The sequence below is a fragment of the Onychomys torridus genome, chromosome 19 (assembly GCF_903995425.1).
Source record: "Onychomys torridus chromosome 19, mOncTor1.1, whole genome shotgun sequence".
Lineage (NCBI taxonomy): Eukaryota > Metazoa > Chordata > Mammalia > Rodentia > Cricetidae > Onychomys > Onychomys torridus.
In genome coordinates, this window is record NC_050461.1 from 5773251 (window position 1) to 5786557 (window position 13307).

The 13307-nt window shown below is 37.1% G+C and overlaps 1 protein-coding gene across 6 annotated transcripts in view; it reads left to right on the forward strand.

Moving 5' to 3' along the window:
- Lin28b (lin-28 homolog B) overlaps positions 1 to 13307 on the forward strand; it is a 102563-nt gene that overhangs the window by 14183 nt on the left and 75073 nt on the right. For 4 of the 6 annotated variants that reach the window (XM_036169227.1, XM_036169226.1, XM_036169225.1 and 1 more), the window contains one exon: positions 4024 to 4205. In XM_036169227.1, the coding sequence (XP_036025120.1) occupies positions 4024 to 4205 (182 nt within the window). Of the gene's footprint in view, positions 1 to 1995; positions 3190 to 4023; positions 4206 to 13307 lie in introns of those variants that run through there. The other 2 variants (XM_036169228.1, XM_036169230.1) reach the window with 1 other exon arrangement.

Consider the following 13307-nt stretch of genomic DNA (forward strand, 5'->3'; position numbering starts at 1 on the left):
ACAAGACAAAGTCTCAGCTGTGCCACAGCCCCTCACAGTTTTCAAAACAACCAAAGCACTGTTCATGATTTAATAGAAGTCACACAGGAACTAAAAGTGAGCAAGGATGGAGGTCCTTGCATTGTGGTGTTGGGGAGTGGCTCAGATGAGAAAATGTGTACCACCTTTAAAAGTTGGAAAACCTAAGTGTGATAACCAAAGGACACATGATAGATTGCTTTTCATCTGCTCCCTCCTGTCTTGAGTTGAGGAGTTAGTGTAGGACTTGAGCTAATTTTAAAGACATTTTGGAAGAGCTATGATAAATCAAGCTGTGAAACATTTGGCTTTTGAAGGTTTAAAACATGCATTTTAGTCAAACGCAGGTCTTTCTGGCACTAAAAACAAGTAGGAAATGAGAAAAAAATTAAAACCAGAAGACTTGCGAAGGTGACAAATTGAAAAGCATTGTAGGAGACTCATAAGAACCATTTTATGTGAAAGAAGCATTCTGAGCCTTAAGAGCTTATGGTCAGTTTATAAAAAGGCTCAAAAGATTTGGGGACGGGGCAGGCAAGAATAATCTACTTAAAAGACAGTGCCATAGTCCTGAGTTGATGAGGTTGTGTGTCTCCTTCTCCCCCTTCCCAGCTTCCTTCCTGCTTCTTTCTAGCCTTCTCTTCCCTCTCTTTCCCCCTCTATTCCCCAGCCCCAAGGTGTGTAAATGGTTGTGCCTTAAATTCTTTGTGAATGAATTTTAGAGATTTTCTCAGGGTTCCCAGTTGGAAAAGCCTTCTACATAACTTGAAAGGCTGATGTCCCTTTCAGGAAATGAATGGATTGATAACCTCTGACACCAGTGACCAGTCTGGTGAACCCTACCTTAATGCTTTGAATACTGGAGGCCTCTAATCAGGCACAACTGAATCCCATAACTGTACTATCCAATGTAGTTCAGCAGTGGTGTTCCTACTTTATACATACTATGAATATATCTGAAATTTGTCAAATTTAAGAAGGCAAGGACTCAGAATCCACTTATTGTTCTTTGATTCTTACTAGTAAACACTTACAAATAAAGCAAACTTGTAGATACAATGTAATTAACCATAAACAACCCAAAATTTACAAGCCTGTTAATTTTATGATACTTTTGCACTATCCCAATTTTCATGAATACATACATATTCAGGTTATTTGATAGTAGATTTTTTTAAAAGTAATTCCTTAAATTACAAAACAAATACATTCAGAATTATATATTGTAACAACTTTTGTAGTAATCCATTTCTATTATTAAAATAGAGTTTAGTAAATCCTTTAGCAAACAACCTCTTCAGAATGTGGGACTTGTTACACTTGGAAAATGGTTTGGACTTTTAGGTTTTTTTTTCCTCTCCACCAGCTGGCACATTGTTATCCTTCTCAAAATAAATAAAAGCTTGCCTCTTTCCCCAGAACAATAAAAGAAAGAAACAGATGAAAAAAAAAAAAAAACTTTCCAAATTGATCAGTTTTGATTGACACCATTTATCACTAACAGCTGAAAATAATTTCTTTATGCACTGATTATTTTCAGATCTGAGCCAATTAGTTTAAATTTGTTTTTAGTTTTTCAGTATGAGAAGGGATTTTAATAGGTGTATGTGGATTTTTCATAATCCTAACATTTTAGTTTGTGTGAAGCACTGTTAGAGTGTGGGCTTGCTTGAGAGATGGGGTGAGGGGTGCCGGCATGGGGGAGGGTCAGCTGTAGCTTTGAAGAAGGGAAGTGGTATCTACAGTTTTTCTGTAAACTGCTTGTTTAAGAAAATGGGGGGATGGGGCAGCAAAAGACTGGTGGGAGCCTTATAATGTTTCAAAACAGGTAACATTTTGTATTTTAAAGAAATGAGACATTTCTAGTTAATATATAATATGTAATATTTTAAAACATTCAATAAGGTAGTTAATATTGTTATAAACACGATAAATCCAGTTTGAAAAGCAAGAAGTGTTTTGATGCAGGGGGCCGACAGGAAGGGACGAGGAGCCCACCTCGTTGCAGTTTCGTGTATTTGACCGTTCTCCTTGCTGGCAGTAGACTTGTAAGATGTCAGGGTCCAGTTCATCTTACACCGAATTACCTTTCCCCATGTGCCTTCTCCCTAGGCCAGCAATGCAGGCTTTCTTCCAAGGCAGCCTCTCCCGCATTCTCTTCACCTCCTCACGCCTCCCCTCCCCCTCCGCCCTGAGTCCCCTGCTCTTGGGGAACAATCACCACTGATTGAGGTTCACTCTATGTTAGACTGGAAAACTGGGCTGTTATTTAGGAAGTCATTAATCACATCTCCTCCCCCGGAAAGAGATGGCGGAGAAACCTGTGAAGTACAATTTCTTACTATACCTCTCAAAAATATTCTGAAATGAGCAGCATTATTTGATAGAAAATTAATAGCGGATTTTTTTTCCAGTAGGATTTTATTTTAAATTTGAAAAAATTTCAAATTGGAATTAGGAGTGCTTTTGCCTTTTAGTAGGTTTATGTTACCAATATCTGAAATTAGTGGTTAATTAAATTTAAATTTGGGCTTAGGAATTACATATTTTCCTCCACGAATTAAATATTAAGTTAACGTCCCTAAGGTAGTTTGGTGCTGTGGAATAGCAGATTGCCTGTGGGGTGTGTGAGTGGGGGAATCATAACGTCAGTTGCTTTATTTAAATGGCTCCCCCTATGAGATTAGAGAGGCTTGTGTGTGGAGCACGCGTGTGCACAAATACCGACTGTCGCTTTTCTAAACAAGGACCCTTCGTTGTGTTTAAACAGTACAAAATTAGCATTCTGATTAATCATGAAGAAGCCTCCCAAGTTGTCTTTAAGATAACATGTTTGAGTTTTCCGTGTTCATTCATAAATTATTTTGATGTCAGCACAGATGAAATGGCGATTGGTTATCTCTTCCTCTTGCCAGCCCCTTAAGGATCCGAGGTGAAATTAGTAGCAAGAAAGCATGTAATTGACAAAGTCACGTGTGCTCAGGGGGCCAGAAACTGGAGAGAGAAGAGAAAAAAATCAAAAGAAGGAAAGCACATTAGACCATGCGAACTAAATTTGTGATCGCACAAAATCAAGATGTTAGACGGATGCTGAAGATCACTCCGGTCCAAAGGGAAAGTTTTCATCTCTCGAGTTGGAAGCCGAGGGCCGGTGGGGCAACATGGCCGAAGGTTAATTTTCTTTTCTATTGTTTTACTGTGATTTCTTTCTTCTTTTCTCCCTAGCTTCTCCCCACTACCCAGTTTCTCACCCCTTCTCGCCTGTCCCCCTTTACCCTAATAACTGGGCATTGCTTCCCCACCCCCTCATAGTGCCATGGGGCTTCGGCAAAAACCTATTGTTACAGATCTCCAAAATGTTTTGTACCGCCCACACCGATTCACAACTTGAAAAGCTTTCAGGGGGCTATTGTTTGAATTGTGTGCGTGTGATTACGCGTAGTTTCAGTTAGTGAGACCAAGAAAACTTTTATACACCTGCCCCCTCCCCCATTCTACCCTAACTTTAATTGAAAGTTAGGGGGAGGGGAATGAATGCACATTGCAAATAACCCGGGATTCCCGTCTGCCGCATGTGCATTAACCAGTAGCCAGCCCTCCTCAGCATTTCTATTTTCTCTTCCTGCTTGCTAGAAAAGCCAGTCTCGCTGGAAAATTACTCTGTGTAAATTGGAATAGTATTAGGTCAGCACTATGAGAGTGGAGTGTCACAGGCTGTAGCTGTAGAACGTTAAGGAGCAACGGAGATACATGAAAAAGTATGCGGATGTGCAGAAACGTGCAAGCTGGTGTGAGTGATGCAGCACTGTGGCTTCCTCTCCCTGGCTTTGCTTTTAACCCTTTTGTTTTAGATATTTTTTAAAGCAGGAAAACATTAACCACCTTTTTGTTTTCTAGCTTCTCTTCCTCTTCCCACAAGCAAAAAAATACATATATTTTTTTTTCTTCCGTTGAGCACAATGTAGAAATGCAGGCTAACCGACTTTTTGTCCTATTCCATGTCAGGCGGGGCAAGCAAAGGTGAAGAGCCAGAAAAGCTGCCTGAGCTGGCCGAGGAGGAATCCCAGGTTCTGCACGGAAAGGGCCACTGTAAGTGGTTCAATGTGCGCATGGGTTTCGGATTCATCTCCATGATAAACCGAGAGGGAAACCCCTTGGATATCCCAGTGGATGTATTTGTACACCAAGTAAGCCAGACTTCTTAATCCCCTCTTTGCCTGGTTCAATGTGTGGGAGTTGGTCTGTAATAATAAAAAATGCACTCTTAAGTATATTGAAAAATGAAAATATTAGTTAAAATCAGGCGATTGTCCAGTTTTTAGGGCATGTGTACGAATTCCTTCTAGGATATGTTTTTCTAAATAGGAAGTAGAGCCTGGTATTTTGCTGATTGGGCTTGGGTTGATGTTGTTTAATAAATCTTCCCTTCATTGGACAATGAAATTTAGCATCCAGTATTATTGACTTCATATTGCCTATGCCTAATGAATGAATGGGAAATACAAGAAGAGGCACCCGTGGATCCTTGAAAGTTTTTAAAAAGCCAAACAATTTGCTTGTCGTAAGAAAGTATAGCTACTCTCTGTTCAGATACCTGTAATGACAGTATCACCTGTACTGTTTTAACATCTATAGTCACTTGCAGGTTTATGTCAAAATAATTTAGTTTTATAGTAAAATGAAATAGGAAATTGATAATGAAGAGTGGATTTAAAGAAATGCCAGAAAAGATTCTTGGTAACCACACCTTTAAGAACTGTTCCCTCGTGCTGGAGAGATGGCTCAGTGGTTAAGAACTGTTCCTTCTTAGGTTATTGATCCAGGAATACTGTCTCTTTAAAAAGAGACTGAACTTAAAAAAAGAAAAAAAAGTAGCCAAAGGCTGTTTAAAACCTGATAGTTGGTTACATGGTAAATTTCTACAATTGCATTATAGTTTTTTAAAATGCTTAAATACCAAAGGGAAGATCTTTGTTTCCCATTAAAAAAAATTCCCCAGGAAACAATAAATACCTTTTTCTCATAAATCCATTTCTATTAACTAATTGCTTCAGAGTTGAGAAGAGTTTACAGTTTGCAAGTAAAGGAAATAAAAATTCTCTGCTGAGGTCACGGATAGAAAGGCTTATGAGGAAAGAGGTTTATGTGGTTTACTATCTAAGTTAAAAGGAACTGAATGAATTGTACACTGCGTGTTGACTGGCATGGATCCATGTCTGGAATACTAAAGTTACTCTGCTAAAAGTTGGATACTGTGTTATTTGTTCTTAGTAACGTTTATGCGGCACTCCCCAAAGAAGACCATTTTCAATCCACCTATAACCAGGCGGAGCCTAGGAGACCATGCTGTTTAACCTGTTGTGCTCCAGTGCTTTGGCTGGCAGCCTTTGCTGGGGGATTTGTTTTTTCCTTTCCCAAAGGCCTGGCTGTTCACTGTGGAAGGATAGGCATACTCTGTGAAATGGAACAATTTAAATAGGAAATAGGTGCCTGGATAGAGCCTATTAAGTTTGTATTGCATATTCTGTTGTATTTTTTTTTCTTTTTGAAAATTTCTTAGATTGAATAACTAAAATTGATAAATTATTTTCTTGGGCTCTTCTTCCCCTTTCAACCTTTTTTAGGTTGTTAAATTGTTTTTTATGATGTCATAAATTTGTTTTATAGATGATAAATGAAAAAATAGCACTTTTTTCTTTGCTTGATCACACCTTGTTATAATTTGGTTTTATTTGTTTTGGTTTTAAAATATATTTTAAAAAGAAATAGAAATATATTAAAATACTAGCCTTTTTATTAAGCAGTGTGAGCACTTAGACCTGTGAAGCATCCACTTTAAGCTATTTGCTAGATATGAGATTAACATTCCTGTGTACATTGAATTAAAAATATATTGCTGGGAAACTTCAAATTCTATTGCAGTTTCTATAGTATAAACATTGCTTTTTAGTACCCCTCATATACCTCTGTACATGTGAAAGCACAGTGCTTAAATGAGGACTCTTAGCTTTTAAAATTGAGATTGACAAATAAAATTGAGATGCACAAATAAATTATACATTTGTGAAGTATTACATTGAAGAAGGCAGAATTCTTGCTCATTTTAGTGAGACAAAGTAAAAGTTAGATGGTTGTAAATGAAGTATTTAGGGAACTGTGAACATCCCTATACAATCAGGTTGTGATTCCAGACTATAACATTTTAAAAATGCTTTTTAATCTAGTTATTAGTTTTACTATATAAACATTTTCAAAATGCATGACAACTTTTTAGGTTAAATTTCCTTCATTATATTTTTATACTAGTTTGCTATATAAGAATAGGTATAAATCATAATTAGAAATTTTAAATGTTCAGCTAGACCAGTGTCTGTGAAGTATTTATGTCAGGTTGGCTTTTACGATAGTTTATTATTTTTGTGTGTCTGTAGGTGATGTGTGTGTGTGGTTGTGTGTGTTGAAGTGCTGTTGTGGAGATCAGAGGACAACTTTGTGGAGTTGACTCTCTCACTCTAGCTTGAAGGTGTTGAGCTCAGTGTCCTTGGCTTCCTGATACTTGGCTTGTTTGTACCCTAAAGTACATGTACCATAGTATTCCGAGCACATTTCTAATATTACACATTTGAGGAATCAAAATAAATGGTTTTAAGGGTCCTTAATCTTTAAAATTGATGCCAAGGGACCCAAGAATTTTTTATTTCTTAAAGATATTTCCTACAAAGAACTGCATATCCTCTTTATTTCATAGCAAGTGAGTTGTTTTGATAGGCAGTTCTTTGTAGTAAATTTTGTATGTAGCTCTGTAAATTAGGTATATGATTATATTTAAAATCTGTTGACATTAATGTAATTAAACTTGGAGTTCTTGTGATATCTAAATCCTGAAGTTGGACATGTACATAGGGGTGTGCTTCCCCTGTCTTTAGATAACATAGGTAAAGGGAGTTAGATTCAAGTGTTGATAGATAGTGACCACTGGTGATTTAAAATGACAATCTTCATGTGATTTCTACTGTGAATGTGTTTTAAGTGATCATGTTTTTGTGGTTAGAAAATTGACCTATGAGGTTGGGCAGTGGTGGCGCATGCCTTTAATCCCAGCACTCCGGAGGCAGAGTCAGGCAGATCTCTGTGAGTTTGAGGCTAGCCTGGTCTACAGAGTGAGATCCAGGATAGCCTCCAAAACTACACAGAGAAACCCTGTCTCAAAATCAAAAAAAAAAAAAAAGAAAGAAAGAAAGAAAGGAAGGAAGAAAATTGGCCTATGTATTCTGGCTCATTTTAATAATGAATCATTCATTGATGATGTTCAGTAACACATTTTATGAAGAACTAACAATGGATAACTATTAAATTTGTGAATTTTGTTACATTTCATTTCTTTTAGTTATGCATGCTTGGCAAGCATTTTGTTACTGAGCTCTGTATGTCCCCATCTAATAGGAACTGCTCAAGAATCCAGTGCAGAGCACAAAGTACAAGTATTCCTGGTCAAGGGTCTTGCCAAGAAAATTGATCAAACTAGAATACAATTATTGTGTGAGTGCCAATAACTAATACTCCTATCAGCTTCTTTATATCAGTAAGTTAAAAAACCACCTCTAAGATCAGATTGTAGGTAGAAATATGTTTTAGTTGCCCGGGCAGGGTCACTGGTGTTTTTTGTTTTTTTTGTTTTTTGAAATACAAGGTTTTAATAAGATTGAACATTTTAGAGGAATTACATGGTAAGTAATTTGATATTGATGTGTACATTTTTCTTTATATAGATTTTGATACTGATTTCCCAAGTCTTTATCTCACTCATGAAAATAAGATCAATTGCATGTGATAGATAGTTCTTCCTGACCTCTTCGCAGCCTATATCCCTGGTGAGGCTTTTCACATGTTACATGGTAGTGTGTTTGGGATTCTTTGCCATTGAATATGTCATAAAAATTTTAATATAAACTTTTTTTTTTTTTAAGCCTGAGACGTGGCTGAAGGGTTAAGAACATTTTTGCTTCTTACAGAGAACCTAGGTTCTGTTCCCAGCACCTACATCAGGCAGCTCACAACTGCCTGTAAGTCTATTCCAAGAGACTTGGACACTCTTGCAAAGACAGAACCAAAACACAGCAAAAGACATTTTCTGGGCTGGAGAGATGGCTCAGCAGTGGAGAGCACTGCCTGCTCCAGAGGTCCTGAGTTCTTCTCAGTTACTAGTATTTTCTTTTTATAGTCTTTAAGTTATATTTTCATCTTCACAAATAATATAAATATTTGCATTACAGAGGTTTCATATGTTTCATGTTCCTCTTATTACTTGGCTTAGGAAACACCTCACTAATGGAAATTAAAGAATTAAAAGTAATTATGGCTGAGTATACTCATGCATGCCTGAAATCCCAGTTCCAGGGGAGTGGAAGCAGGGGCATCGTTTAATGTCGATAGCTAGTTTGTGCTACAGCCTGTCCAAAACAAACAAGGAAACAGAAAAAAAAAAAAAAAATTATAGTAACCAAAAGTGTTATTAAGTCTTATTAGCTATTTAGAGATGACTGACATTTAAACACATGAAACATTTAAGTGCTATGCCCAGGTTAGTCAACATTGTATTTAATGTTAAACTGTTGGAGAGCATGCTCAGATGATAAAAGAACTTGCTGTTCATGTTCAGTTACCAGTACCCATGTGGGTAGCTTACAACCCATTTTTGACTGCAGCTTCAGGGGATCAGACATTCTCTTCTGGCCTCCTGGCCTCTGTGTATTTTGCATGCACACATAAAGAAAAATAAATAACTACATCTTTTTTAAAACCTCAAACATTTGAAAGGATTAAAAATATTTAAACCTGACAGGATGACACACACCTTTGATCTCAGGAGCAAGAGGATCTCTGAATTTGACCCCAGCTAACAATGTAGAGTGAGATCTTGTTTCAAAACAAACAAACATAGTTCATCTTAATAATATATGAAGACATTTACTTCAGTGTTTTCTCATTTCAGGGCCTTTTCCTAATATTATGTTGCTAATGAATCACATCTAACTTTTGTCATATATACATTGGCATGATTATATTTTTCACATGCTGAATATATGTGATTATTGTTTTCAAGGCTGTTTAACATGCCTCTTCCCCTTCCTGATGTGAAGAGTTTAAAAAAATTGGCCATTAGTCATACTTGTTTTAAATTGAGAAGTAAGTTGGGCACCTGTTTAAAATGTACCTGTATTTCATTTTAATTGAGAAGTAAGTTGAGTACCTTTTTAAAATGTACCTGCATTTCTTACATTTCCCACTCTGTTTCCTGCCTTTCTGCTCTCCCTTCTCCTGTTCTTTCCCCTTTTAATGAGCCCAGAGCCTTGTGCATGCCTTTTAAATGACTGTTCAAAACACATTAAAAAAAAAAAACAAACAAAAAACCAAAAAAACAACTAACTAAATAGGTAACAACCCACTTTATCTAGTGATATCTAATATGCCTTTCAGTTACCTCTGAGCTTTTGGATTTCATGAAAATTTAAACACTTCTTAGCTCATATTCAATATAGTAGGGAAAAACAAGTCTTTTGCAGAGCATAGAGATTCATGCCTGTTGACCCTATTTTGAGGGGACAAAGGTGTGAAGAGCCATCTCTCCCCAGCTTCCGAATTGGTCTTCTTTAAGCATTCATTAAAGTTTGGTAAAATACGTTGCATAATATTGATAGCTTAATTTTTATTACAGTGAACTTTAAAATTTTTAATCATAGTTTACAATAACTAATATTGTTTAATGTGTAACAGTTTTATGATAAGTAATCTTGTTTCATATATAGCACACCTATAGTCCCAACAGCTTGAGAGGCTAAGGTAGGAAGATCATTGGGACCTAGCTGTTCCACCTAGCTAGGCCACAGAGTGAGACCTTATCCAAAATGTTCCAACAGTATGAACTGTTGGAAGTATCAGGTGGAAACAGGTTTGGAAACAACTTGACATGTAGATATTTTTGTTTGAATAATTTGTTGTTCTGTGGGATTTTTACCTGGTTTTTAGGTGTTTATATTGAGATTATTTTTCACTATGCTGTTAATTATTTAATTATGTGTGTGACAAGAACATAGGCTAATAGAATGATATAGACTGATTAAATAAACAAATATTTAGTCTTAGTTTATTGGATATTTGGGTAGGAAGGAAGGTATTTGTCAATATAAGATAATTTGGGACACTAATATAATACTTTGTATAGGGATATTGTGCAGATTCAATGTTACCATATATGAGACTTAATAGTTTTGCGGATGAAAGGACTTAGCATTTATTGTTTACTGTGTGGTGTTAGTGAGGGAACCTGTGGGTTTGGGAGTCCTGGGTGCCATGTGGTGCCTTCAGTCTTTTGGTTAGTCACTCTAGTAGCTTCAGTGCTCACATGCATAAAACGTGGTTGGGGCAATCTCCTATTTTAGAGAGGTAAGGTTAATTCCATTGACGATGACATCATATCTGTGAAAGTAATTTAAAGCTTTTAAACAATATCAGATTATAGTTTTAATCTTTATTGGAATACTATGTTTTTCAAAAGACATTACACTTGTGTCATGAATTTTTTATTTTTGTTTCATCACTGTTTTTGAACCACAGTTTATATATTCACTAACATTTATGGATCCTTTGCACGTACACATGTTTAAATGAGCTTTGACAAATTGTATAACCACTACTCTCCTCATAGTGTGGAACCTTGTCATCATTTCAGGGAGTCCTCTTTTGCCCATTTATAGTCACTGGACTCTTCAATTGACCAACTATTCATCTCTGGTGTCTTTTTAAAAAAATAACTGATTTGTTTTTATTTTATGTGTATTGGTGTTTTGCCTGCATGTATGTCTGTGAGGATGTTGGATCCTGGAGTTACAGACAGTTGTGCGCTGCCATGTGGGTGGTGGGAATTGAACCCAGGTCCTCTGGAAGAGCAGTCACTGTTCTCAACCTCTGACCCATCTCTCTAGCCCTCTCTATGTTGTCTTAACTGGTTGACTGGCCAGGTTCCTTTAACCTGTCTCATGTAAGAATATATATCTTTTGTCAAATAAAGTCCATATAGACTTCCATTTTTTTTTGTAGGTATTTTTCTTTAGTAATCTCAACCTGCCTGAAAATTACCATCACATGAGGGAAAGGCGAGATCAGTTTGTATGTATTTTACTGAATTTACTCTTAACTGACTTATAATCCTTTTCCATACAGTATAAACTCATGGTGTACCTCATTAACATGACTCAGGTTATGATTAGGATTATTCATACTGAATTAAGAAGATTATGTTTCCTTGTCACAGATACATATTTAATTTAAGAAAATGAGTACTCTGTGTGATGGTTTGAATAAGAATGGCCCCACAGGCTCAGATATTTGAATGCTTAGTCCTCAGGGAGTGGCATGATTTGAAAGAATTTGAAGGATTAGGAGGTGTGGTCTTGCTGGAGGAAGTGTGTCACTGGGGGTCAGCTTTGAGGTTTCAAAAGCCCATGCCCAGTCCACTGTTTCTCTTTCTCAGCCCTCGGATCAGGATGTGTCTCCCCAGAGCCATGTGTTTTCCATGTTGCCAACCATGATGATAGTGAACTAATTCTGAACTGTAAGCAAGCCTCTAGTTAAATGCTCTATTCTTTATGAGTTGCTTTGGTCATGGTGTCAATTCATAGCAATACTACAGTGAATAGAACGCTAAAAAATGGTGGTTCTTTAGTTTTTCTGTTTCCATAGTCTTTGCTAGTCACTTATTGTAAAGCACTCACTGTTGAGTGATATATTAGAGGATTCTCCTCCCTCCCTCCCTCCCTCCCTCCCTCCCTCCCTCCCTCCTTATCTATCTATATCTATCTATCTATCTATCTATCTATCTATCTATCTATCTATCTATCTACCTACCTACCTACCTACCTACCTACCTAAAGTTTTGGCATACTTGGGGCTGGAGAGGTGGGTTAGTAGATGCAAGCATGAGGACCTGAATTCTGATCCCAGCACTTACTTAACAAGCCAGGCAAGGGCCTGTGCACCTGTAAGCACAGTGCTGTGGGAAGTAGAGGATCACACTGAGGCTTACTGGCCACCAGCCTAGCTCCAGATTCAGAGAAAGACTCTGTCCCTAATAATGGGGTCATTGACATAGCAGGACACCTCAGATCCTTTTCTGGCCTCCGCATGTTCACACATATTCCACATATTTACTACATCTACACACATACATTTGGCACACTTTTCAATAACATTTTTTATTATTTCTCATAAAAGGAAGAGTTTATTTTTTCTTGTTTACCATTCATTTTGTTATTTACAAAGTCAGATTAAGAGGCTCTTCACCGCTGAGTCATCTCTCCTCGGGCTGGAGAGATGTGTTGGTGGTTTAGAGCATGCACTGCACTTCCAGAGGAGATGATTTCAGTTCCCAGCACCCACATCAGGCAGCTACCTCTAACTCCAGCTCTAAGGGATCTGATGTTGTTGGCCTACATGAGCACCTATACACACTTACACATATACATAATTAAAAAATAATAAAACTATCTTTTAAAAAAGGGCTCTACTAATTTTATTTGGGAATAACTGATAGAAAACAAATCTTAGGACTGGCGTATTAATTCATGCCTATAATCCCAGCACTTGCGAAGCTGAGGCAGGAAGATCACCAAGTTCCAGGCCTGCCTTGGATACATAATGAGTTTCTGGCCATCCTGAGATGGTACATAGTGAGTTCCAGGCTAGTCTGGGTTACATAGTAAAACCCTGCTTCAAAAGCAAAAACAACAAAAAAGTAAACCTTAAAAAAATTTTTTTAAGCTAGATTCAGAGGCTGGAGAGATGAGATAGCTCAGTGGTTAGGAACCCTTGTTGATCTTCCAAAGGACTCAGATTCGTTCCTAGCACCCACGTGGCAGCTCACAACTTCTTACAGTTTCAGGAGCTCTGATGGATTTGGACTCCAGGCAAGTGGAATCAAGTGTACACACACATACACACACACACACACACACACACACACACACACACACACACCACTCTTAAAAAATATTGAGTTAAATACACTGTTCTTAATAGTCTTCTAAAGTGTAGTTTTTAGATTTCATGCAGAAAAACTTGCTCTTGCCAATTTATTTTCGGCACTAACAATATACCCTGTTTTTTACTGGGTTGTCTTTTTAAGTGTTTTATTAGGATTTTTTTCTTTTAAATATCAAATTTAGCATAAATCTTTGACTTTTGACTTTTGTTAATCTTAAAGTAGTACTCTATTTTAAAATACCATTAATTTT